Source organism: Hylaeus volcanicus, chromosome 3 (genome assembly GCF_026283585.1).
Source record: "Hylaeus volcanicus isolate JK05 chromosome 3, UHH_iyHylVolc1.0_haploid, whole genome shotgun sequence".
NCBI classification, from domain to species: Eukaryota; Metazoa; Arthropoda; class Insecta; order Hymenoptera; family Colletidae; genus Hylaeus; species Hylaeus volcanicus.
In genome coordinates, this window is record NC_071978.1 from 4,158,911 (window position 1) to 4,186,694 (window position 27,784).

Consider the following 27,784-nt stretch of genomic DNA (forward strand, 5'->3'; position numbering starts at 1 on the left):
CTATCGGCAATTCCAGCGCGCTTTTACCGAGCGCCGCTTAATCAAAACGTCGAAGCTTTTTCAACCCATATGTTCGCCCGAGCCAAGTCCCCGTCGAAAGCTGGGCGCGACTTCGGACAATTCCTGGAAAGTTCAGTTTTAGGTAATCGAGAGCCATCGCATAAAGGTCGATGACATCTATTCCCGGCGACCATAATTCAACGGTGTCTTTCCAGCTACCGTGGAAAGTTCTCCAACTTAGATTAGCGATTCAATTTGGCCTGATGGTAAATCATCCTCGAAATCGTTTTTTAATCGGTACAACGTGTAACGAACCGCGCGAATTCGCGTTTCTAGACGTCCTCTGCATCCTTTCGAACTTATTACGTCACAGAACGTTTTCTCTATGCTGAGCGATAAAATATAAAAATCACGTGTTTACAAAGTATACCTTACAGCCATCATTTCTTTCGTATCAATTCTATTCCATTCTACAAAATATTCACACTATTTCTATGACATCTAGGGCATATATTTCTATCATGAAAGTATGAAATAATTTCATATATCTGTAACTTTGATAATTGCTTTCCAAAGAACATCTAGCTCCAGCGTATAATTTCATTAAACTTTTGGTTTCACAGTCGGAGCGAAATTGAAGCCACACCGAAAACGGGACCGATCGGTGCCAGCTACGAATTCAATTTTACGACACCAGTGCCCGATTAATTCACCGTCGAGACGTACCTTCCGTCCGATCCCGTCGTAAATACGTTTATTTATGCGTAATGCTCGCTGGCGACGTCATCGAGCAGCGCGACGCGAGCACAATCGTCGCGTAATTACTGCTTCGTTTTACTTGCCGCCAAAATCGCCGCGATAATTCTCGACTGTCGTTCGCGGTATCGTTACGCGACTCGCTTCGCTAAGTGGACCATCCGCGACTACGAGTTTTGCGTTGCTGTCGGGAGTGCAATCTAGGGTACAATTTGCAGGGAAGTTGCGCTCCACTATTAGGGACCATATTGTCATGCGTTGAAGTATTTTGAGCAGACGTCAGGTGAGGGGGATACCAGAATGGTCTGGAAGCCCGAATGAAAAGATTTTTAGTGCACAAGGTTCAACTGGCAAACTGGTTTTCCTGGTTTTTTGGAAAATGCTGGAAAAATTCTTTCCTCTCGGGGACTATTTACGAAAGTTTTGCTGGAGGGTGAAAAGTTCTGAACCATTTCTAACGTTAACCAGGCCAGTGACTAAATCCGGAGACTATATTACATATTATACAGAATTAACATTAAATTTACTTGTCTGGTCAAATGACCGTTTTCAAACGTTAGTATACAGTTCTTGTGTGCGATATATTAAGCAGAGGACAATTTTCCCAGCCGTGGAGAAATAATAAGAAAATTCTCGTTACGTCCACTTTCTAAAAGTACCTAGACTGCCTTATTCAAAGCGTGAGACAGTCTTTTACAGCCACGATTCTCTAATTCCCCTCTAAGACAATGCCAGGCTGCGGTATGAAAATATTTCCCGCGATCCCATTCCCCCACAGGTCCCTCTGAAACGAAGACAGCAATTCCCATGTCTCATTTTCCACGGTGGCGAGAATACCAACCGCGTATCCCTTCACGCCGGGGACAATGACTGGGGCAACGGGTAGAAGATAGGATAATACGTGACCGTCGGCCCCCGACGATCTCTGGCTCCTCGTTCCTCCGCTTCCGGGCTCGGTTGTACATTCGATGCACACGAACGCTCCGACAGAGACGGGAAAGTTAAGGAGGAAAAGAAGATAAAGAATAGCGCCCCTTTGTGAAACATAATTCGTATTCCAAGTACGAGCGGACCGTTCATCTGCCGCCAGCTGGCGCCCTTTGATGTCTCTGTTTCCCCTTCCCAGCGACTCGTTTTTTTCTCATTAAGTATCAGGCGTGTCGGCGCAGCGCGTGTGCAACGACGCTTCTTTGCGGCGTGATTAATTAAAACGACATCTTCCCGGGCTAACGAGGCGACTGCGGCACCCTGCGACATCTGATGGACGGAATTTCACGCGGGTGCCTTTGACGGGACCGTCGACGTCCCCATAATTTCGCATTGGGGAGAACACGGGCACTAATCTGATCTGATGATAACAAAGTAACTGAATAAATACCGACGGCGACGCCAACAAGTCTTTCCAGTCTACAAATATCTCAATCTGTGGACATTTTTCATATACATTTCCAAACATAAATTTATAGGATGTATACGAAATATATCGATGGAGAACTTCACGAATTAAGTGCATATATTCTTCATACCTTTATTACGAATTTATTACATCAGTCTAATCTATAAGCGCATCGAAGCTTCGATACCTACTCATTGTCTACCTATCCACGACCTGCAGTATGATTTTCTAAAAATCCACTATAAAATCAAACTAATATCTCCACTTCGTTACAGTTCCTCCAACTAAATCCTCACTGTAAAGGTGTTCGACGTCTCGTTTGGTCCTGATCGACCTCGCTATTATTCGAATTAAGGCCCGCCGGTAACTCCTGGGTGAAATATCGCGTTTCGACGTGCAAAACGTAAAAAGTTCACCGCGACAAGTGCGGACGTTTGCGCGATTTCCCGGGGTCGAAACGGCATTACTAATGCCTGCGGTCGCCGCTGGTAATTAATAGCCGTCCTCTCGAGTCCCGTCCCATTTCGACGTTTTATTAATCGGCGAGAACTAACGAAGGTTAGCAGGTCGCGTGGTCTTCGTTTACCGAACGTAAATCGTCCCTGGCGACGCGGCTGTCTTGATGGATAGACGAATTGGCGTTGTTAGAGCTAGTTCCCCGTGTCGAGAAAGAATTTGTTTTACGACAACGCTCATTACCAATTTCAGTCAACTGGAATTATTAGCCTACGAAATTGATTTTCGGTGGGAATTAAATATTAAGGCATCTGAAGTTTGATGGAACAAGGAAAATTTTGTGACTAGCATACTGTTATGGTCCGAAATTAATAACAATCGTGTGTAGCGTTAGAATCTAATCAAAACGACTAAAAAGGGAGTGCCGATTGTAATTATGTCCATTGTTTCACGCATAAATTTGTACGAAGCAAACAATTACGCACTCCAATTATCAGCACAGTGAATAGCCACGCAGTGAATTAATTTCGATGCGAGTAATTTGTATAGAGTTAACAGAACCAGACGGGACGACGAAGGTTTTCATTCATCTTCCTCCGCGTTTTTCAACCGCAATTTCGACCGTTCGCAATGTAAAACACGTAACAACCGTGTAACGCTTGCGGAAATTATTCGACATTTTCGTCGAGATAACTCGGAAATCTACAATGCAGAAAACTCCGGGATAAAGCTGCCATAACGGAGGATAAAAATTCTGTTTTTATTTTAATTTCGCCCCCCGGCAATCGTTTCCGCGTCGTTTGTCGCCCAACGAGCAACCCCGAAAAATTCCACGCGGACGTTTACGCACCGCGGTTTATTTCTCCTCCGCGTGACTCTCTAAAAGAGAGTCACTGATCGCATCGAAAAATGTAGATTACAAGCGGGTCGAATTTTCAGAGCGATGGAGATTTAAATTTTCATGATATTAAAATATGTAGATATTCGAGAGTTCGTATATTTATTAATCCGAACAAACTACCCTTCTATTCTTGTACTCCACGCTCTTCTCGATAGTCTCGAATTAATCACTAAAGAGAACTCTTAAGGTGAGGAAAACACGATGGAAAGTCTTTCCATCTCAGTTCTCGCCGAATAAACATTACCGCGTTTGCAAATAAGTTTCTGTTTGCCGAATGATCAGCACCAAAGAACCACCGTAGGAGCTAACAAAGAGAGCGACCAGCAATCACACGGCCGCCTGCACTCACAATTCTCGTTGGCCAGCCCCGAAGAAGGTAGCAAACTTCCACTCGGCCGCGAATTAATAATCGAACCGTGGTAAGTTCCAGGGAATTCGTTTCAACTCTGAAATACTTGGACGCGGAGCGTGAATTGCGAGCATCCAGCCACGGGGTACGGGCCGTGAAATTATTTGCTCGTTCGCTTGGGACGAAAGATAAAGTGGCTTCCCCTGTTCCGTCGAGAGCGTTCCTTTGTATCGTCGATACGGGATCCCCTTAATGCCAGTCGATGATCAAGCACTGCTTGCACCTCGTCGGAGCGAGCGTTTTCTTGCTCGTCGCGTATTTTTTTTTCCCCCGTAACCTGCAGCGAGAACGCTTTTCGAGTTTATGAGGGCCACTGCTGGACTCATTCCCAAGCCCTATGAGGGCGAAAGAGAAGGGTAGAAAGAAACGTGTTGGGCTGAACGATTCGATGGGGCGATTAAGGGTGGGAGGGCCTTGGTGATCAGGCTTTGAAACGTTTCTCTTGGTTTCGGTATAATTATGGGGTTTACAACGTGTTGCTGCTTGATATTGTCAGGTTCCACAAATTCTGTTTCTCACGTTGCCACGAAGTGCCCAAACTGACTCTGTTTTAACGAGTTAAGGTAAGAATGAAGACAGTAGTATTTTAATTTTCAAATTCTGCTCTGCTAGATACTAGAAATAATGTACTTCCTCACTGTTAGAAAAGAAAGTGTCTATTAAAGATTCGTGTATTCCCAGAAATAAAATCTTCACGTTTAAGGAACAATATTAGCTAAACCCTCTCTGCAACCATTCCCAACAATATAATTTAAAAAATGGGAACCTTCTCATCGAGCAACCACGCGATCTAATAAATCATTTATCTCCATCGCCCCTTTTTTCAAAGTCTTCCCGATAGCCTCGTTCCCAAGATTCGTATCGACAGTCTGAGCGACGTAACTCCCGCAGCTCGATCAGAAGAGTACCCTGGATCAGGTAGATCATTAATAAGAGCCGGCCAGCGAGGCGAGAGGTAAGAAAGATGTGGAACATTTAAGTCTCCGTTCTAATCGGACGACTCGACGGCCGCAACACGTGGAACCCTTTCTTTTCTAAGCTCTTTATCTTTCGTTCAGTGGAATATAGGTCGGTCCCCGAAAAAAAAAGAAAAAATGAAAGAACCGAGCCGGAGACCGAATTCGAAAGCGTCTAGAAGGCGAGCCGCGTGAAATATTCAGAGAATTTCCTACGTTGCTCTCGCGTTTGATGGCTCCACTCTTCGCTGTCTACTCTTCTCGCCTCTGTCTTTGAATTTCATCTTCGCGGTGGTTGCTTCGCCGACCTACCCCGTCCACGTTGGCACGTTACTGTTCACGTATTCCAGAAGACACTCGCATCCATTCGTCGGTATTTTATGACGCGAATGATTCCAGCCTACTTGCTCTTAATCGTCTACACCGTGAGTAAGCGGGGTGTTGCGTTTGGTAGCTTGGAACAGGGAGCTTCCTTGAGGAAAACCGAAGCTTGAGTGAGTGGATTTCGTAGAATTTTAACTTGGGGACGTTATAGTATGTGAGACTTATCCATCGTGGTGTTGTTGCTGATGCTCAGTTGGGAATTTTCTTTAAAGCGAAACTCCGTGAAGAGCGTCTAACCAACGCAGGACTACGTAAAGCGAAACAACGGGAAGCGAAAGAGCCTACTCACATCCAGGGACGAGTGCACTAGAGGAGTATGATTGCCAAGTTTTGAATGGCAGCAGGTTCGTGGACCCGATTGTCTTTGAATGGCGCGGAGATCGGTTGACGTTACTTTTCCGCTAGAAGCCAGGATCGATCGCTTGGTAGCGACACGACTCGAGCGAAGTACGCGGAACCACATTTAATAATGCGGTGACATGTATGAACTTCTGCTGATGGGCTGTTTGGAAGGGGCTGTCGGAAGGACTCTCGACGTCCTTGTTGCCGGGGATGGCACTTAGACGAGACTCCTTTGGAGTCTCCCTTTTGTGTAGCAACGGTGAGCTTGTTGCGCGCTTAAACAGGTAACTTCATAAAGCCACCTCGTGAAAACCAGTGAGCTTCCGTTAACGAGACGCAACGGTACTAATTGCGAGCGCCGTTTCTTTGACGATTCAGCTTTCCACGCGATTGGCACTGGTGGGAGTTACTTTATGACCATCTTAATTAAGGTTTTCCTACCCGGCGCAGAAAACCATGAAATCTTGACAGTCCGAGCACCTCCGCGAATGAGATGAATTAATCGCTCGGAGCACGTTGAAAAGCGTAACGCAGGACATTCGCAACCCTTTTGGCTAGGTTGTTTATGGAATTTCGCTCGAGAGAAACGCGACAGATACGTAATAATTGCCTCAACAGTAGAAGCTTAAAGGATTTTTGAGATATTGCACCTTCAGAATAAATTCTCGAGACCAAAAAGACTCTCGAGCCACAGAGGATGCCTTCTATCAGAGTTGGGACTTGTCACGCACCCCAGACAACCCCGCAGCGTTGACACCCGCGTACCAGTCACGTCATCAAATCGTACTTTCTGTTTTACGGTCGACCCAGTTAGACATGCTCCATCCCGAGCCTCGCCAGGCGGCGTGTTGAATGTAGATGCGAACGAAGCTTTCCTCGGGATGTGTTATCGCTTTAGAGATAAAATATCGCTGTTTTGTTCGAGTGGCGTGAAGGAAAATACACAAGATACGATGAAAATCTAGACATCCTGGATAAAAAGCAGTACAAGTTAACTTAATAAATTAAATTAACTTAGTACAAGGAAAAAGAATAATTCAAGTCTGAAAGCGTTAATTAACTAATGCGATTGTAGTACATCCAGACACCTTGTTTGACGCGATCCACTCGATGTCAGGATATCCAACAAGAGCTGCCTGTGATGTCCCAAGATCCTCAAGGATATCAAACATGCGTTGCCCTTCGGCACCCCACTAAACACATGTAATGCTTCACGAGCATCTTCCCAGCTCCTGGCTGAATCAATTCGCGGCTAGGTAATCCCGCATGTCACCAATGGCAACGTAGACGGTGTCCTTCGTTGCCAGGCAACATTTAGCTTCGCGACCTGCCGGAACATCTTGTCGATTGCTACGCAGGATGGACGTATCCGTCGAGTCCCTACTTACGTCGACGATACACGGTTTGCTCGCTATCATTCCTATTACGCTATTATTGATTCGAAGTAAACGGGGACACGAGACGTGGCGAAACGTTTGATCTTCAGATATGTACGAAACTGTCATGCATACGTCCTCGATGGAATTTCTGCGTTTGGGCGTGTTTGGTGATGGTACTAGGTTGCGAGTCACGAGTAAATCGAGGATTTTCGGTTTTTGATATTCCACTTCTTTGGATTTAGATCTCGACTATGACAACTCCCCAACGACAAAATATGACTTCCTAGCGAACGTAATCGAAATGTTTCGTAATTTCCAGCCTAATATCTCGAAGTCTCGCCGGATAGGGAAGCCATTTTCGACAGAGCTAGATCGGAGAAGACCAAGCAGACAAATTAAAGTCCTCCCACCGCATCCGCTGTCCTCGATTCTCTTCGTTTTTCCGGTACATAGAAATGTCGCATTATTCACCGAGCAGAAGGGTCGTGACTATTTTTCGAACACGACAGAGAGAGAGCAGGGGGTTGGTGGGGCGAACGCATCCGTGGTAGTTTCGCATTTTGGACAGTTGCCGAGGCACCAGGTCCCGGTAGCAGGTAGTCACGCTCGCGCGCAGACTTGCAGAATAGCGTGTTCTGGTTTCCTGTTCCGGCTTACATTTACGTCTGGATGTTTCATTGTCGAAACGCGAACGTGCACGCCGCGATACACGAAAGAGATGAAAGCGGTTTGACCTGGATCCGCGAGGGGTTGGGAGGGTGGGGACTGGGGACAGTGAATGTCCGATGTAAAATGTGTGTCTATAGTCAGAGGGGAGCGGAGGGGTGCCTTTCTTCGGGATGTCGCTAACCCTTTAGACTTTGACAAATAGTACGGAGGACCTATGTTGGGATTTCGTGGCAAAGATGGTGAAAATACTGTTGATAGACTGTGTGTTTGGAATTGATTTGTATCTGAAATTTCGGAGAAGTCTTCAGAAATGCCTTCGATATTTTTTTTTTTTTTTTTTTTAGGCTAGCTCAAGCAAGGAAGTAGATAGTTTGATTACATCTAAGTATAAAAAGAGGTGATTTCTTAAATAAAATTTGAAATAATAGCTTTACTCAAAGGAAATCATTCGTAGAAATGAATAGTCCAAGAATAGAAGGTAGAACGTCGAGCAGAAATTATTAGTAGACAAAATTATAAAAAATTGCCTAGTCAGGGTATTATGTTGTATTCAGATCCTGCTTTGCTTCAAGCAACACACCCCACCCTGTAATCGAAACCACGATGTACTTCTCGACTAATTTACATTTCCATCAACCACAACGGTTCAAGTTCCTCTTCCATCCACTCCACTCCCCTCGGTTTCAACCCTTCGAAACACCTCCTCTCGTTGCGTCACGCAAGAAAACGTCCTGGCATTCCTGTCACCTTTGCCGTTCAATTTCCGGCTCGGGAGAGGCTACAAGAAAAACGGGGGGTCCGTCAGGGGGTCGGGGTGGATTCAAAAAGCGGAGGAGAGTAAAATTTCCTATTTCAAGTGGAAAATCCAATGATGTACTATTATTGAAACCGTTCCACGCAACGTCAAAGCTGTGTGAGTGTGTGTGTGCGCGTGTGTGTGTGTGTAGAAGGAGGTGCGCGGGGGTACGAGACGAGCGGGCGTTTCGAGAGGGAAACATATTGCGTGTACATGCCGCGATGTTCGACGTTCTCGCATCCCCAGAAGCCAACAGTCTCGTCTCTGTCTCTCGTTGTCTTATTTATCGGCAGTTTCGCACCACCAGCGACTGAAACGATTTGTCGAATATCCGGAGGAGAATTCTTTTTATTAACGTCAATCGCAAAATGAGCGTTCGACGTCGAGTCACGTTTTCGCAGGCGTGGGATTCAATTCGATTAAAATTTTAGAGGAGGTTTGGATCTTCGTATTAGATGATTCGGAATTTTGTTAAAATACATGAGGTAATCCTGCAATTTTTGTCATACAGTCTCTCCGAAGTGATATAAAATCGAGTTGAGTTTGTCGTTCCTATTACGTTCATAAATGATCGAAATCGTTGTGGAATCTATATCAAAATTAATTTAGCGAAGGAGCTGTATAAAGTTGCAAACAAGGGAGGGCAAGTTCAAAGTCCCATCAGAAAATTTGCAGCCGCGTTCCAGTGCTTCGAAACACGCGGGAAAGTTCTAACAAACCCTCTTTAAATCGTTTACTCTTGATGTACAACCACTTTCGGGATATATATTGCACTTCCGCGGGCAAAGTTATCCCCGTCGGCCTCGATGGCTCGATCCGACGAGAAACGATAATTCCTGTTCGTTCGCGGTACGCAAAACGGTTCATGGTATAATTACTCACCCATGGCGGGCGCGTAGATGTTTAAGTAGAGGCAATCCTCGCTCTGATTCCGCAGATGTGGCAGCAGTCTTTTCAAGTACTCCAGCCGGCCTTTCGGCATACGCTCCAGTGCTTCTTGCTCATTCGAGATGTCGGGCAGCTTTTGGGGGCAAACTGGACCGACCGAGTCCGATAATCTGCAAAGAGGGATTCGCTTGAGCCCACTCATGCGTGACGGCACGGATAAATCGAACGCTCGAATCGCACGGTTCTTGGGAGACCGCGGCTTTTCGATCGAATGATTGCTGTTAATTCCATCTATAACTACATTTCCATTCGTTCGACGAGGGAGCGGCTAAAAAGGGAGGCTATGAAGTCGAGGAATCACTGGTATGGGTCGGATGAAACAGTCAAAGTCCGATTATTTGGAAGGATTGAGATCGGACTGCTTTGGATCCCTTTGTGCATTTATTCCGCTGTGTTTACCTCAGATTCCTTAATTGCCTGATCAATATCTAATGTGCTTTTAAAAACCGCAATATTTAGAAATTAATTTTTCTGATGAATACCTTTCTGGTGATTAAAAACACCGAACGTTCAATAAAAGCATCGAAACATATCCAATATAAAAAACAATTAAAAATCACCTTCAACAATTTGTTAATTCCTCATTCTACGGTGCCTTCGAGGAGCCAAAAATAATTGGAGTCGCGGTGAGTTAACTTCAGTGTTCCGTGGGTACTCCATTGTGTCCCTTTCGCGAGTAATTTGTTGCGGTCTATTTTGAACTCCATTTTGTTTCTCTGGTCTGTGTAATGTATGCAGATTAAGGTCGTGAATAACTACACCGCTGTTTCCGTATCACTACAAAGTGGCGAGAAAGGAAGCGCTCGAAAGCGAAGAACCGTCGCCTCTCGGCGCTGCGGAATATTCGAAATTGTTGTCCCCAGGAATTCAACTTTCTGCCGTGGGCCGGATTAAGGGAAATCCAAGAGATGGATCTCTAAATTCCAGGCGCTGTCAGTTCGGCGAACCCGTTGTATTTTTGGCGGTGCGCGTCCAAAGTAACAGCGACCGGGTTCTCATTTTATGTTCGGAGACAGGGATGGCGACGGAGGGGCGCAAGACATTGAAAATTGTGTCGTCGACATTCCTCTAAGTCCCGCAAACGACTTTAAGTGCATTTTTATTCCGCGAAGCCGCGCAGAATGACAGGGTAGTGACCATGAAAGGGCGTACGGGCTGAATACTTGAGCGAATTTCAAAGGAACAGCTTGACATAACTTCGTGGGAAATATGCCGCTGGAACACGTTTAAGAATCCGCGCATTAGGAGAAATCCGGGGACCAGAATGCACCTCGGCAAAATCAAACTCCTGTAAAATTTTGGAATAATTTGTTGGAATGCCATGATTCGTGTCTATAGTTACGTATTTTGTATTAGATGAGACACCTAAGCTTGTCAGTCCATCGATTTCTATTTCATTTAGAAGGGTAGAATATGGCTGAGGTTAAAATTGTATGGAGGGTTTGTAAGCTTTGTGTGTCTATCCGAAGGATACTGTCTTCTGGCATGACTGTGAGTAAAGGACATTTAATATAAAAGAGTGTGCAAACGTTTTCGACTCGATTACAAGCAAATACATATATAGAGTATTACCATACTCCGTACTACTTGTTTTCTAATTTTACCCTACTGTCGTATCAAAAATTTACCCTGCAGAAAGAAAAATAAAAGGTAATCCCTCGAACCATGCAACAGCATCTCTTCGATAACATCCTTTTCCAAAAATAACACAGCCACCTAAGGAATCGATTTTTCAGTCTCACTTAATTCCCATGCAACCCAGGGTGTTTACACTTGGCATGAAGGTGGCCGATCGACGTGTGCAGAGGATGGAAGGGTAGACACACGAGGGGCGAAATAAAATTTGAAGCTCACCTGACTCCTTCCCACGGGCTGGGCGCCCTGGTCGGTGAGAATCTGTTACCACCGACCGGTGGGGTGGCGTACGGTATCCCCAGGTAGACGTCCACTGACTTTGTGTTCTTTCCGTAGTCGAAGGTTCGTATCAGCCCTTGCACCTCGCCGTATCGGGTCTGAACGATCCGTGGATTGAGCTGGCCCTTAATCGAGAGCGAGAGGGTGGGCGGTGCAATCAGACAGACGAGAATCAGGAAGAGTTCCATCTTGCTATCCGGCCCTCCCCCGCGCGCGCTACCGCCACGATTACCCTGCGAACACGCGCGCGCGCACACACGCTCGCCCGGCTCGCGGCCGCTCCTCGCAATCGGTATCGATCACCTGTCCCCGCGACGATCGCTCTTCATTTAGACCTGCTCGAGCGCTAACTGCGCGCCACACCGACGCAGGCTTGCGGTTTTCCCTGAAATATCAGTTGGAACCTGTTCATAAACCCTAGCCAATCCTGTGCGCCACGCAAAGCTACGAGATCATAAAAGGTATCTGCAGCGGAGGGTAGTTTACCCCTGAATGATATTATTTATGAAAAATCGAACCACCTAGGGATATGCTCCTCGATAAATTGCGTCGAAAAGGTGGAGGAATGATTTCTACTACCCAGCACCGTTTTCGAGATAATCGCGCGTGAAGTCGCGTTTAGTTAATACCGATTTTCCCGGAATTGGAGATTCGGGAGGAAAAATTTTATTTTATACTTTCGTTACAGTTTTCATGCAGGATCATGCCCGTTTGGAGTTTACTCTGTAGTTCGCTCTCTGGGCACCCAATGAAAGTACTTCCTGTTCGAATACTCTTCCGGGCTAGAGGGCAGTTTACCTTCCGTTCACTCTCGAATAATCGCATTTATCAGAAAGCGGATTAATAATGAATATTCCTCTGGAAAAAGTGCATCGAACATGCGAATTGATGGTTTCGTCTACTGTGCAAAGTTTTCGAGAAAATCGCTTTCAAAGAGCACGCACGAAATCGGATTTCGGGTGGGCGTCGCGTCATATATTGTTGAAATCGATTTACTAGAGAACGGACACTCGTACGAAAAATTTCATTTCACATTTTCGATTTAGTTTTTCACGTGGAATCTCCTCTTCCTACAGATTTACGTTGTTATTCGTCCTCTGGGCTGCGACAAATTCTCGCTAGGCGATTTCATCGAGTTTATTCGGGAGAGGAGAGTTTACTTTCGAATAATTGCATTTGCGAAACATCGGATCAAATAAAATCGATTTCTCCGAAAGAGTAAGCTTGTACGAGAAACTCTTATTCTACGTTTTCGAATCGAGTTTTCGCGTAAAATCATCCTTTTTTCAGATTCATTTTGCAGTTCACAATGGACACTCCCGAAAAGATTACTGGCTGCGGTATAATCGAATTTCCATCGAAACAGTGGGTAGTTTATCCCCCATCCACCCTCGAATAAGAGTATTACTAAAAATCTAGCACATTCAAATATTCCACTGAGCAAAATTGCATCGAAAAAGATAAATGCAGTTTTCGTTTATAGTGCACCATTAGCGAGAAAATCGCATTTAGATTACACGTTTAAAATTGGGTGACCGCGTGCCCCAAATAGAATTAAAATCAATTTCCTCGAAAACGGAGGCTCGTAGAAAAAATATTCACTCCGCATTTTCTATTCAGTTTTCATGCAGAATAACCTCCTTCCCAGGGTTACGTTGCAGCTCGTAGTCAGAGGTTGTGAAACAAGATGAGAAATTCTCTGCGAGAACCCTGACCTTTCTTTTATCGCGACAAAGCTCATCGACGATACGCTAAACAGAATAATAATTCCGCTACGGAGCTTCGTCCATCTCGAGCTCGCTCGTTCTGTATTCTCATTTCGTGTCGGAAATATTCATCCCGGGCTCCTTGATGCGAGATAAAGCAAAACGACTGTCAGTGATGCGAGAGAGGATAAGAAGTTTGCCTCTTCGATAAGACCGGTAAAGTATATCCTCTCCAGGGTGGTGCAAGCTTAGCCCGAGACGTTACTAATTTGAAGGAGTGAATTGAAATCTGGCTGAACTTCATGTCTTGCTACTTATGAATTCTAATTTCCAGAAGCTTAAATTTTTTGAAAATTACAGCTAAGGATCGAGAAGATTAAAGAAACTTTCTACTTTCTAGCAATATATTTACTCATGAAGATAGAAGCTAACATCGTCACTATCTTTGAAAAGTAATCGTTCTCATCGTCCACTGGAAGCTTCTTTCTAGCAAAGACTCCAGAAAAAGCGTCACGCGATAAGTCTCAACTTCAACTATTCCTCCATCTCTGGAGCTAGAAACGTCTCAGTTATCGCGAGCACTGGCTACTTCTTGCGCATAAAACTTACTGTGTTCTTCGAGGCAAATTGGGACCCCCTACTTCGACCCGCACTCCTCTCGATCGCAATGACTATTTATAAAACGGCGACAGTTACCTCGAATCAATCTGATGTCGATCAATTTCCTCGCTCGGGGGCCGATAAGACAGTGCCCGAAGCGAGCGTATTCGTACGAGGGACCATTATGGAAATCAGCACTTATCAGCCTCGACGGGAGACTGGAGTTCGCTATCGTCTAACTGGCTCACGTACTCTTCGTCATCTACGCGCGGGGGACCAAGAAGATAAGCTATTTCGGGCGCTCGGCTCTACTAGGTGATCCCAGGCTTGCTTATCAACGGCGTTCGAATCTTTCCTCCCGAATCCTGAAGATTCTCGAGACGAAGGATGTCTCGAAATCCTTTCAAACGGCGCCAAGGATTTTGGGAATGACGTGGAGTTTGATCATCGCTTCCTACAGGACAAACGCGAATTCCAGTAGTACCAGTCAAGCATTTCGGCGACATCTACGTTTAGAAGTTCGTTACTCCTCGGAAGAATGCGATGCGATGGAAGAAGGTAATTTATTATTAAATAGCACTAAAAAGCTCTAAAATGCAAAAGAATTAGCGAGCGAAAGTCCCAATTGGGGTGAGCACTTAAATTAAATAAAAAATATCAAAATATAAAACTAGTTTCAAAGCACACTGAAAAAGCAATAATTTAATAAAGGGAGTTCTGGAGTTAACCAGTTCACCTAAATCATAAAACCAGCTGCAATTACCCCGAGGAAGGAGGTTTTACCCACGCAGAAGGGGCCCGTCTCGGGATACTTAAGAATTCCTTCAGTTCTACGTTCAGTTCAGACTCGAAATTATCAACTCTAAAATTTCCCGATTCTAGGTCGCCTAGAGGAGAATCCCAAGGTGATATCTCGCGTGGAAACGATCAAAATCGATGTCAACTGACGCACGATCGCGATGCCTTACCATTAGATTCGATCATTGGCTTTAATTAACTTCGCTCTCGCCATTCTGGATAACCAGGACCAGCAGCAGACGAGGAATCGCGTCTACGAGTCTTGAGGCATGCTTCGAAATCGATTGAAACGCGTCGAGACGTGCCTTTCGGATCGTTTGAGCCTAATTCCTCGATCTCGTCCCCATCGTCGTTTCTAGAAGCGCGGCTTCGCTCGAGGAGGGACAGGCTCGCGGGGACACTCATGCGACGCGATGCACGATATCATTCACGCGAACGGTTCGGTCACTATTCGAGGGTACGATTTAGAATACTGCACTCGGGTTCTGTCAGCCTGCATTCGTAGTTGGCGGGATTCGATAACACTCGAGGAGCCGCAGGAAGTTCTGAAACAGAAAAAGTAAACAATCGTTGAAGCTACGAGTTCATTTGTAATGGGTTAAGTTTAGTTTATTCGTGGCAAAAGGAATCATTCCTAGGTTTTTTTTTTTGTTGCGATTTATAACAATAATAATAAATATTTTTTGTAACAATTACTGTCAGGTTGGTTCAGTTTTGCTCCTTACTGTAAGCATATTAATTATAAAATCTTATCAAGTAGTCTACTAAATATTCTAAAATTTGCATAGAAATTCAGAAACGAAACGAAAACAAACTCCACGAATAAAACTCTAGTATACAACGTCGATGGCACACGATCGATCACGGACGATGTATACTTTCAGTTTGGCGACCGTAAAACCCTTGTACCCCAAGTCAATGTATACCAGAGGATCGAAGTCAACGGTCGAGCACGTAAAACGATACAGCTGTATCTCCTCTGCAAGTAGATCCATCTAAGAAGCACAGAAAAATAAGGGATCTCCAAGAGTCTGTCGCTACAAAGTAAACTCCAAAAACGACTGTCGTTCGACAATGTATACTGGTGTGCACGGTCCACAGAATTTATCGTGTCCATCCCCTATCGCAACGTTTCTATCCACTTAATCCCACCACTATGCAAGTGAAGATTCCTGTCTCGCGACTCTCCAGGAGTTCTTTCAAAAATGGGTTAACGATGTTAGAATTCCTTGTTCCACTCCTAAAACCAAAGCAAACATCAGTTTTACTTCTTCGGTTCCAGCGATAGCGCCAGATCTCTCTGCTGGAGAAAATGGGTCACTCGATTGTTCTAATTCCGCTAACTTAATATCCCCGAAAATCGCCGTTCCATCCAGTTTCTGAATAATCTCCTTGCTTAAGTGGTGGTAAGATTGAAGTCGAGACGCTCGCGCTTCTTCGGCTCAGACGCTATTCGAAGTTCAGGCCGAGACGCCAGAGATATTCTCTTTCAGGGAAGAAAGGAAGACGCCTTCCTCTGGAGGCAGTCGCGTCGTAACAACGCGCAGTTTCGCGTCCAATTAGCGCCGTTAAATAGACTAATCGAGGGAGTCGAGCGGCACGGCCAGTTACTAGCGCACCTGGTATACCTATATCGAGCTCCATAGTCGATTAGACAACTACCCAATAAGCGAATCCACGGCGCGGATATTATCGGGTTGCCGAGGGCAAATGACGAGAGGTTACGCTGAGAAGCGTAACTGGATGGCTTTCGGGGCGAGGAGACCTCCGATGAGACAGAGAGATCACGCTGGATATCATGGAGACACAATACCTTGCACGTCCTCCAATCATAGCATCTCATGCGTTAATGCTTGAAAAATTCTCAGGTGATTCAATCTCATCGATTTTCAGGATTACCATGCTCTTAAATTTAATTATTAATCGTTAGTAATCACATATTTATTCCATCATAAAGAGCATATTAAATTACCATAAACTTCATCGATTATCCGGCTACGATTTCAGCTCAATTTTCGACACATTAATTTGGAACTTAAATTGGCACGTAGATATTAATTTATATACGATTGCTCGGAACGCAGGATAATTATCACCGTTCAATGTTGACTCCACGTTGCGATATTTTGTTCATTACAAGACGAGTATCCCTCTCACGCGAAGCAAAACGATACGGTAAATATATTCATTTTCTACGTTCACGCCAATTTCTCAGCAGTCCAAAAAAATGTTCATTTACTCAAAAACTCTAAAGATCAATAAACCGGTGTGTCTTAATCCTTAGAGTATCACGATTTACCTTTATAAAAATCAACGTTTACACTGGCAAGTCCCCGGTGCGTCAGACGTCGCAGTTTACCGACCGTGTAGAACTTTCGTATTCATAAATTGAATTACACCGGGAAGCCAGGAGCAACGGAGTACTCAAAGTTCCAGCGGTCTTGTTCGACTAAAACCGAGTATCGCGAATACATTCGCGGCTCCTTGGCATGGAATCCCAAGGGGCCGACAAGTTCCTCTTGCGAGAGACAAAGAGAGGAGAAGACGGAGGAAGAGGCGTGTTGTCGACGAAGCTGGCCAGCCAGTGCGTCATTAACCGTAGCACACTTCATTACATCCTGATCATCCCATGCTCGACTGATGGGAACAATCGTTCGCATGCCTAACTACTGTACACGTAGCACACGCGTTCACGTGTCGACACGCGCCATCGAACCATGAGCGGGCACCAGCTGCCGAGAAGTTGGCAACTGGCGCCCGAGGTCCGGGCTGTTTGAGTTTGCCAAGTAGTAATAATTGTTTCTAGAGGGTAGCACTGGTCCTGAGGACAAGGGGGCTACCAGCATGGTGTCGCAGGGGGCATTACCTATGCAGCCCTTCTGTGTACCTACCGAGGATCGGCTGGGTCACCTGTTCATCCCTTTCGGTAAGGGAGAGGGATTTTTTAGGGACACTGGAGGATGGCTATCTAAGAAAAAGCATGAAATAGTGTTTTAGAATCCAAATTCTATTGAAGAAATTTGTCGAAATTGAATTGTAGGTTTAATGTTTCGAAATAAACTTTTCATTATAAGTATATAAAAGTGTGAAGTATATTTATGTACATGTTTATAATGGAACATTTATTTGGAATCATCAAGGGTACAAATATTTATGAGATTAATGTATTAATTTCTAATTATACATGGAGTGTTATTCATTTTTCCATGCTCGAATGAAAAAGAGTAAACAAGAAATGCTACGAAATTATTTACCCGGCCATTCAATCGCAATGCACCGTTGATTTTTCCCAGTGCCTACCCAAACAAGAATTAAAATGAATAAACAACGCTGGAATTCCAGTCAAGGATCCAATAAAGAGACGATTTAATCCCGCTGGAAGCCCAGCGACGGTTTCTTAGCTGTGTCGGGGGTTTCGCTTACCAGGACGGCGGCCAGTATCGATCATCGTTGTTATATTGACGTTTACTCGCAATTTACATGGATCTCGAGGCTCGGAGGTACTTAGAAGTTGGCGCGTCGTTCATTTATCAGGTTACACGTTAATCGAGTTAAGGGAAGTTATGGTTTATAACCGTGGATGCAGATGCGTACTTCCCCGAACTGGTTCCGCAACCGGCCTCGAACTTGCGGATGAAAGGATCCAAAGTTATTCGCCTACTCGCGAATCGAGTGCCCCTCCGAGGAACCATTTCGTCAGGATTTACGACTCTATAACGAATGATTCGAACAACGCACGGGATTTCGGATTTGGGGGAACAAATTTATTTTAATTGCGAATTCGTCTACTTTCCCAAGCCACGAATCACTACAATTGGAGACAGATTATTTCATTAATCACTTAGAAATCATTCTACCAAATTACAGGAATTTTGAGGAAGGTTTCAGACCAATCGTCAAGTCATCGACTCCCAACAACTTGTCCAACGAATGTAATTTAATTTTCCCGATGAGTATCTCGCAAGGACTCGTACAATTGTTTCTGTAAAGTATTCAGCGATACCCTATCAATTATTTCCAGCCCCGTTCAGCAGAAATAGCGCCCAGTTATTATAGCTGACTAACATGGTGAAAAGTTTCGAAGCTATCGCGACAGCGAGACGGCTCGAAGGCTGGAGCGGATATTCCGCCGAAAAAATCGCCCCCAATTAACGGTAACGAGACGAATCGAAAGCACAACAACGCGTACCTCCGAGCACGGAGTACCGCTTCGCGTACGAAGAACGCTGACATGGAATTTATCGCGATTCCTACACCCTGGAAAATTGCAGCGCTGGTCGACACCGTCGTCCCTGAAAAGCTTCTGGCAGCACGGCATGGACGGGAGTTAATTAGAGTCTTTAAAACCGGCGAGCGAATTGGGAAGAACGATTGGCGGGGTATCTATCGATTGGTACTACTTGTTTGAGGAAGGCTTGGATAAATTACAGACTGTTTTTTATGCTTTAGGGATAAAGTGGAATGGAGAGTAATAGCGATTGTGGGGGTTGGTTATTGGGAAATGGTGGAAAGATAATTTTTTCGATAGATATATAAGAGGTTCAGGACTTCAAAATTTAAGGAAGCACGTGATTTATTTATCTACTATTAAAAAAATATTTCTTTTCCTCGTTTCCGTTTGAATTACTTTGTAACCTTCAGTTCCACGCGCTGTTATTAAAATAAAAACCAGTATCCTCGCACTTTTGAGTAACGAGGCTGATTTCGCATAAAAAGTAACAAGACAGTGGCGAATCGGGCGTAAAGTGGACAGAAACGAACGCTGGGCACGAAGGCAGCGCCTCGCCAGTGAAGGAGGAAGTTGCCTGATTAGCGGTATTGTTCAGGAAACGGAGTGAATCCGTACGTTGCGGATCCATTGTTGCCGTATTCCAATCTGGTTCGGCCAGGCTCGCCGGGCTGTCAAAGCAGCAAATTGCATTTCCAGTCTCGCATAAACTTGTGTACACTTTCTGAGCCGTCGATCGCGCGACCCGACGCGGAAAGACTGCGTCCTGAAATTCCGGGAAACGCAATTAGAAATTTGTCCGGGGCCGGCGAGGTTCGTTGAAAATTGGCGAATTCGAGTCCCAACGGATCGCGAGGATTGTTTGTAGCACCGATTGATCGTCGTTGGGCAAATTAAATCTACGGTGGCGAGAACGTCCGCGATGATTTATTTAGCTACTGCGTTCCCCGTACTCTGTTTCATCCACGAGTCGAATTCGTACTTGAGGCTTTCCAGAATAAAATACGGCAGGATTGATAGCGTTACTCTTTTTCCCTTTTCTATTTCAGTAACTAGCACCTGGTGGTTTAGTGCAAGCTCTATATCATGACGCGTGAAGGAACCTAAGTGTGAATTTCGATTCTAAAGCCATTCGATTCAAACATCAACCAAACACCTACGTCATTTACCAGATTTGAATTTCGACTCTCACAGATTTAATTACAAGCCGTGATCAGTTATTCGTCATCTTCTTACCACCAGTATAAATTCAATCGACAGGAATGGCGTCGAAATCACTAATTTCCAGCGGGATGCAACGTAAGCTCCCCTTTCAACTCTCTAATCGGCATTTCGAGGCATACGGGGGAACTCTGTTTGAAACGAACCTACGATCGACTAGAATACTACACGGGCGATTTATAGGCGCGTGTCTCGACGGGCTCCACGACGATTCACGGTTGAAACGCGAGCCGATACATCGCGAGCACTTGGCGATTCGAGAGGGGCAGACCGCCGTCGAAACTTTTCCAATTAAATTTCCAGGATTGCGCCGACCTCGTTGCGCTCTTGTCCGCGAAAGAAGATAATGCCGGCTCATCCCAGCGCCAGATGAAACTTTGGCCCGCTGCGGACGTCACAGATGATCGATAGCCCGCCCCCTCTCCTCCCACCCGTTTATTTCAAGAATTTTTCTGGCCTTATTAGAATACTTTGATAACTCCCGCGTGCCAGCCATTACCATCTCTCCGGTTTTTTTTTATTTTACCATTCGTGGGAGACACCCATCGCGATTCCCTGTAATTTGTCACGAAATCGTGATCCTCTTTTAATACTGTCACCGATGAATACTCGTTTCGGGGATGATCGGTTTCAATTTAACCGATAGGGGGATTCGAATTAGATCATCGATCAGCCGTCATACCTCGTTTTCGGCTGAATTTGGTTTATGAAGATAGAAATTTGCGTCGAAATGAATTGGGCCACGTATAACAGATTTGCTGCATCATTAATCGACTATTACCACTCGCGCATGCAGAGAGCTTCTATCGATCCCGGTGATTGTTGCAAAATTCTCGGCCATTGTTCTATTATTTCGTTAATAATTCGGCGAGCACCGCGTTTGCGGAATCGCGTCAACGTGCTCGATTTAAGTGAATGTTAGAATATTTATTGCGACTTGGAAGTACAAACGTTGACTTGCGCTACTTGTGCTCGTAATTTAAAAAGTCTGAACGTCTCAAGAGTGAAACCCATCCCCTAGACACGCGAGATTTAAATATATCCCAAGCTCCATCAACCAGAAGAATCCCTGGCAATCGATACTACCATAGAAATTGTTCAACCCCATCGCCCAGAAACTGTTAATGATCAATCCCATCAGCGTTTGCAATCTCGTAGTCCGAGTCGATTGGACGGAGATCGTGGAGGCACGTCTACGAAACAGAGCTGGAAACCAGAGGCAGGTAGAACGCGAAATTCGGTCGATGGGGCGGAAGAAGCTGGGAAGAAACGAGCTCGAAGCGTCGAAGGGTCGGGGACGATGATACCGAATAGACGCTTGCGAAGAGATTCACCCCAGAATTCGATTGTTACGCGGCATAGGGAATATCGATTCGATGTCGGTCGGCCTCTTCGACGACAAAAGAAAGCGGAGAAGTCTCTCTCGCCTTTCTTGGGGGTGAGACGTGATCGACATAGACGGTCGAAGGCTATTGTTCGGGGCAGTCGTTACGCGGCGCAGTTCCCTCGCCCGTACAACCCCCTGTAACAACCCCCTTGTACCAGGGCTTGTACCCGTTCCGTCGGCGTCTGACTAGACGCGGGTGCATTTCACTGTGTGCCAGAAGAGCATGCCCCGTGGAATCAGGGGCCAACATTTTCCACAATCTCAGACCCGTGGAAAATTCCGGAAGAATGCGACGCCAATGCGACTTCTTCTCCCGCGATTTAGAAACTGTTTTTAGATGGGGATCGTAAATGGAGCGAACACACCCTGGAATATTCCAGTCCTTAATTGCGACCTGGGGATTTCGATTATCGTCGCAGAACGCTGGGTCCTCTACGTTCAATTCATTGGGACGGTCTCGATGTTGATTTATCTGAATTATTTCAAGTGTTGCATAATTCGCGCGCATATTTTAACGATATCACGTTGGATATATTCAATCAGTAATGATAATCACGGATTGGAATGAATATTCATCGATACTAATAGCTTTTACATATTTATTGTTTAATGCTTTGGCATCTATTCGTTCGACGTATAAACGATCAGTTTCCAATGATTCAAGTTTAGGTCTTCCTTGACTCTTTTACTTCATCGTAAATTAATGTTAACTGTCGATTACGAATTCTGACCTATGTCGACCCCAACCGACCGATGCTTTCCTCTTTTAACCGTTTCAAAGAATAATTGACTACGTCAACAGAGCCAAATCGTGTAAAGTCGTCGGAAGGGCGCCGACGCGATTTGTCAGTCGAACACTTTTATTTCGATGTCGTCCGACTGCTGCCCGAGTAATCGAAAGTAAATTTCCGGACGCAAACACGGCCAGCCGTGAACGCGTGCAGGCTTTCGCAGGCTCGAGTAATTAAAAGTAAATCCCGCGCGATTCCGTTTACGATCCAACGTATTTCCCGCGTCCTTCGTCGTTGAAATTGCTCGACGGAGGGGAACTGAGGCGTCAAGCAGTCAACGGGAACAAAGTCAGCCCCCGAACGACATCGCGGGACTGGATTCGACAACGCGATGAGCGAACGCGACGCGGAACGGGGGTTGGGGAGGCCTCTAACTGCGGTTAGAGTGCCTCTGCAGCCAAGGAGGAAATGTTTCTGTTTGCAAATAGGACCGGAATGTAAGGTAAAACTTTTTTTTTTTAATCATTTCCTAAGTAGAACAATTGCGAAGAAGTAAATTGTTTAAACTTGTAGAGGCCAGGTATACTTGCAAGTGTAACGTGGGAAAAAAAAAAACCAAGGTATTTCCTTTTGTACGTAAAATCAGATCTACCCAATTTGTGTTGGAGCACCCTTTATATTTTTTGTAAAGTCAATTTTCGCGTCGTGAAAAATAAGGGTTGTGGTTTCCCGCTGCGGTGGTGGAGCATTACGCAACTTGCCGTCATATTTCGCGTACAATAGGGCGAAATTGACTACACGGAACCCGGAATTTGCTGTGTAAAAAGGCGGAACTCTAGAGATTTCCTCTCGTTCCGCGAATCAATTTGAACGCCGATACGTCAGTCTTCAACGTACGTAAATTCTCCCCTGAACGTGGACAACTTTCTCCCTTGATCGCTTCCTTGAATTTCTAGGGAAATTCAGTACTTCCATCACTGCTAATTCAAATTTTCCTATTAACCAGTCTGGATTAAATTTCACCCATATAATCTCAAATGTCCAACTAAGAATCTGCCGAGAAAGATTATTTTATAAATATTTATAAAATTTATATGTCATATAAATATTTCCTAGGCAATACTGTGGACAATTTGGGAGAATTTAGCGTACCAAGGGATATACTTTTGCCAGCTGCAAGGCATGCTGGTCACAGGGGTGTAAACATCTATGTGGTCAGCCGGTGATCGATGAACAAGTGAAAGCATCCAGGCTACGGTCAGACGTCTCTCGGTCACTGGAAAAAAAAACTGTTTATCTTATGATCGACTAGCAGCGCGCGGAGGTCAGTGAACAATTTTTCGACGTTGTCAAATATTGATTCGCAAGATGTGATGCAGGGCACCATTGGTTGAAAGTGAAAGTGTCCAATCTATGGTTAGACAGCTGTTGGTGTCCCAGTAAATTGTTTTGCCCCCTTTCGCGGAGTTTTATGGGAACGAAGGTGCAGCAATCGGCTGTCACGGTACACAGAAGACGCGGTCGATGACAGGCCAGCGAACAAGTGGTAGATTAATTTCGGTCGACAGTTTGATTGCTCCAGCTCGGATTAAACGCGTGCGGAAGGGCCAGCTGAACATTTTTCACGGTCAGCCGAATAAATAGAACCGTTCTGACGAGCGGACGAGTGCCCGTTACCCCAGGAATTTCAATTTTCACCGTCATGCGCTGGGAACCCATATAAAACATCCAGCTACTGCACGCCCCCGCAACCTTTTTCCTTCGCTGCTGAAAACAATAATTCTACCGGAGGTCTGGGCTTCGAAACCGACTCGAATCGAAATTTGTGGATCTCGAACGACTCGGGCTTAAATGGACTAAAATCGCCAGCGGTCAAGTTTCTATTCCTCCAGTCTATTTTTCATCGCTAAAAATACCAGCCAAAAATACGACGGAAGCAACTGGAAATCCGCGCGGGATTTCCCGGATTTCTCGCGTCCAGGATCAACCAACGTCGAAAGCACTCCGTTCAGGATTTCAACCGACGCCATTAGCCTCCTTCGCCGCGGAAACGTCGTCATGGTGGGACGGGGCGCGGGGACAGGGTCTGGAAAAAGCCTTGAAAAGTGAAAAGGGGAGAGAATACGAAGGAAAGATAATATTCTCCACTGAGCAATAACCCTGTCGAGGCGTATCCATTTCGCGGACCAGTTTCGGAGGGTGGTGGCTGGCTGGACACCTGGCAGGGAGTGGTAAGTTCGTCGTTATTGTTCCGCGAATTGGATTCACTGGGCTTACGGGAGGCTCTCTCGAAAATCTGCTGGCCATACGGGCTCGCGTGTTCGTTGGAGACGAGGTCCTCGACCGGCGCCAGGGGATTTCCCAAAGGCTGCCCAACTCCTCTCGAAAACTTCCCAACATCCTTGGACCGCGTTCGAGCGCACGTTTCTTACGTGCGGGGAGGTATTAACGCGAAAAGTATTTTTAATCATATTCTGTTTAAATAGAATAAACCCCACGGGTTGATAATTTCTTTCTTCTCGGACTTCTTGATAATTAAAATAACACGTACTTTTTCTTTGTGCCTGCTCCTTTGGACTTCTATTGTATTTTTTTTACTCGTTAGATGGTCATTACTTTATTTCAAGTTTTAATTAAATTAAGGTTTTCATTATTTATTCTCGCGTAGGTTACGTTTTTCTTTTTTCTGTTCTGTCATTAGTTTATATCTCATTACCGTATGTTTTTTTTTCGAGTCGAGGTTAACTATAGGGGTATAATATTCTTCAAACGAAACGTCGAGGCGCAATGCATATATGGATTGCTTTGCCCCGCTGTGGCAATTACCATTATTTGAGATTCGCGAGGAAAAATTGGAAAAAATGGCTGGAGAGTTCCTTATTCAGCCGATCCGCGTAAAGATTTTTCGCTGGGAATAAGTATCTCCGATGGAAACGAACCGTTCGAGCTGGAAACCAAAGGAAAATATTTAAGCTCGCTTAATTCGCGGCCGGGAAACGCTTGTCGTTTTATCCCCCAGTGTTCGCGGTGAAACGATTCCGCCCCTAAATTCATACGGTGCTGTTGATTCCCTCTCCGGATTCTCGGAGAAGTGGAAAATTATGCGTTCCCGTTTCTTCTGCTGAAAAGACTCAGCCAGTGAAGTAAGATACACGCGAGGTTTACTACTCTTTCGACGTTTCTTGCTGGGAATGTTTTGAGAATTTTCTCCGCTGTCTGCGTTACCACGGAGGCGAAGTCTGATCTTCTTCAGGAGATCATTATTACCGTATTACTTCGTGTAATGGATTGCGTTTGACTTGGATTTTAATTGGACTATTTTTTGAGAAATTTGACCATTGTTAAAGGAAATCTAGTCACTCGTGTAGTGAGAATAAATCCTCATTTTCATGCCAAGAAGTACTATCCCTTTAATTTCCATAAAATATATACCAGCTCTTGAGATTTTTAAACTGACAAACCAAGCTTCTTCATTCTGCGAGTTGTCCACAAAAGTCTGGTCCACCCATCGAGAAAGGTTAGGTCTACTTCCGTGAGATTTTCTCCTTCGATCGAGCGATTTCCTCGCGACAAGAAGAATCGCAGCTTCGTGCATATTTTAGAACGCGATAAAGAGGGACGCGAACACGAAAGGTCGTCACACGCCAGGGAGGACGAGTTCCGACGTCTCCGATGGAAAAAATGAGGAGGGGCCTACAGGCACTTTTCACCTTCTGCGGAATGGCGCGGGATAAAGTGTACTTTCAGATAGACGGGCGGCAGTTCTTCCGTGGCTCGTTCCCTTCCTGGTTATGACCGAAGGGAGGCTGTAGTTTCTGCAACAGATGCGTCCAACTGCGACGTCTAGGTCTACGTCGAACTCCCTGGCGATATCTGGGAGTGCAACCTGAAAACGGGTCCAAGGAGGATCCCGACAGGGGGATAGAGCTGTGTAAAGTCTTTGGGAAGTTCCCGTCCTACCATACGACCCGCGCGTGAGATTACTCTTTAATAATTATGGTTGCTGCAAGGATTGGAAATTTAATATGGACTTTGGGGACTAAATATTGAATAGTGGTATACGATGTTTCAATTATTAGTATGTAAAATACGAAGTAACCAGAAGACTGAATAACGAGAAATTTGTATTGGAATCATAATAATAATTCCTCTAAAAGAAAATAGAAAGGAGTCTACAAGAACGGTATGTATTATGTTTATTTCGAGGCCTGAGGATTCATAATTGATATGGTAAAAATGTCTACAGAGAAAGGATTCTCCTGCTATAAAAGGAGACTCGAACAAGCACACAAAAATAAAAAATCTACATCGTACAAATAATATCTCTCGTTAGCAAATGAAATACTCCTTCCTTTCACGAGACCACCCAGAAGAGGTGCAACGAAATTGCAAACACCTCGTTATTAGTACGCCGAATTTCCCGGGCGAAGAAGGAGGACCAAAGTTAACAGGCGACGAGGGGGCAACAAAACCGACACCAGATGCATTCGAACATGCCTTATTAACCTCGCGAGTTTCTCTGACGATTCTGCGCGCGCTTAATTGCGCCAGGATTGTTCAATGGCAATTAATAGTCGCGATTCCATTTTTCCCTCTTCCCTCTCGTCCCACCGTTCCTTTCCCTTTTAGCCACGACGCACAAACGCTACTGTACTCGCAAATAATCAACCGTTTCGGGATCTGTTTTAATCAATTAATTATTCTTCGCACGGACGAGTCGCTAAAAGAGTGCTCTTGTCTTCCGAAGCGTCGCCTCAATGAGGAAATTCCACCTAAATCACGACTGAGATTCTCTTTGGCGTTGCTCTTTTGTTCTAATGTGAAAATCTTAACGTTGTTTGTCCAAGAGTTGAAGGAGTATAAGCTTTGTCCAAGCTTCAAATAATTATATTTATTGGAGCGTAAATTCAGACATACTTGTGCAAGATTTTAAGCTTGAATGGTTCCTAGCAAACGCTTTCTGTGATAGATATTCTATCGTTAATAGAAAAAGATGCAATTCGTCCTTAAAACGAAATTTGTTGGCCAGTATCACACGCCGTTTTTTGGTAAGAAGATTGACAACGTCCAGCTTAATTTGCTCGAACTCCGCGAGCTTCCTGGCGAATCCGTTAACCGAACTTTCGTGCGCGTCGACGCAGTTTCCTTTGTCCTCTCTCCCCCCCCCCCCTCCCCAAAGGGAAGTAGGTAACGAAAAGTGGGTCACATGAGTAGCGGATTTGCAACTCCTCTAATTTGCAGTGCGCAATTAGCCTCAAACATAAACTGTGTCGAATCTCGACTAATGAGAACGAAGATTTAAAGCTGAAGTGGCCACGCCGGGGCACGTGGAACATCCCGCGAAGTTGATTCTAATTTAAAGAGTCCCGTGGAGAGGTTCGAGCGCACTCGTGCGCGCAACAGTCCATGTGATTCGCCATCGCTTGTTATAATCTCCGCGGGAGAAACCGAGAGAACAGAAAAAAATAACGCGGGGGATAGAACAAACAACCGAAGGATGAAGTGGCCTCCTCGACGTGCGCGTCCGCTTCTCCACTTTAACTCATTACTCTTGTTAAGGAAGATAAGTGACCCTTCGGTAGCGTTTAAACTTTAAACAACGCTACCTACCTAATGCCGTGACCTAACGGAGACGGGCGAGAGGGCGAGCGACGAGAAGAAACGCGAAAAATAAAGGGGAATTCATTAAAACGGGATGAAGCTTTAAGAACGCGCATATGGCTCTCGCCAGTGCTTAACCTGGATTTAAATACGCGCGGCGTTGGCTCCGCTACTTTCGAGGATGCGCCTATTGTTCCACGCTGCAC

At 45.1% G+C, this 27,784-nt stretch overlaps 1 protein-coding gene across 5 annotated transcripts in view; it reads right to left on the bottom strand.

Moving 5' to 3' along the window:
* LOC128873276 (neuroligin-4, X-linked) overlaps positions 1-27,784 on the bottom strand; it is a 328,845-nt gene that overhangs the window by 238,660 nt on the left and 62,401 nt on the right. For 4 of the 5 annotated variants that reach the window (XR_008456382.1, XR_008456383.1, XM_054116734.1 and 1 more), the window contains exons 2-4: positions 14,581-14,955; positions 11,247-11,691; positions 9,327-9,502 (exon numbers count right to left, since the gene is read on the bottom strand). Coding sequence is in view for 3 of the 5 variants with exons in the window: in XM_054116734.1 (XP_053972709.1) it covers positions 9,327-9,502; positions 11,247-11,494 (424 nt within the window). In the remaining 2 variants the exon portion in view is untranslated. The remainder of the gene's footprint in view (positions 1-9,326; positions 9,503-11,246; positions 11,692-14,580; positions 14,956-27,784) is intronic. The other variant, XM_054116733.1, reaches the window with a different exon arrangement.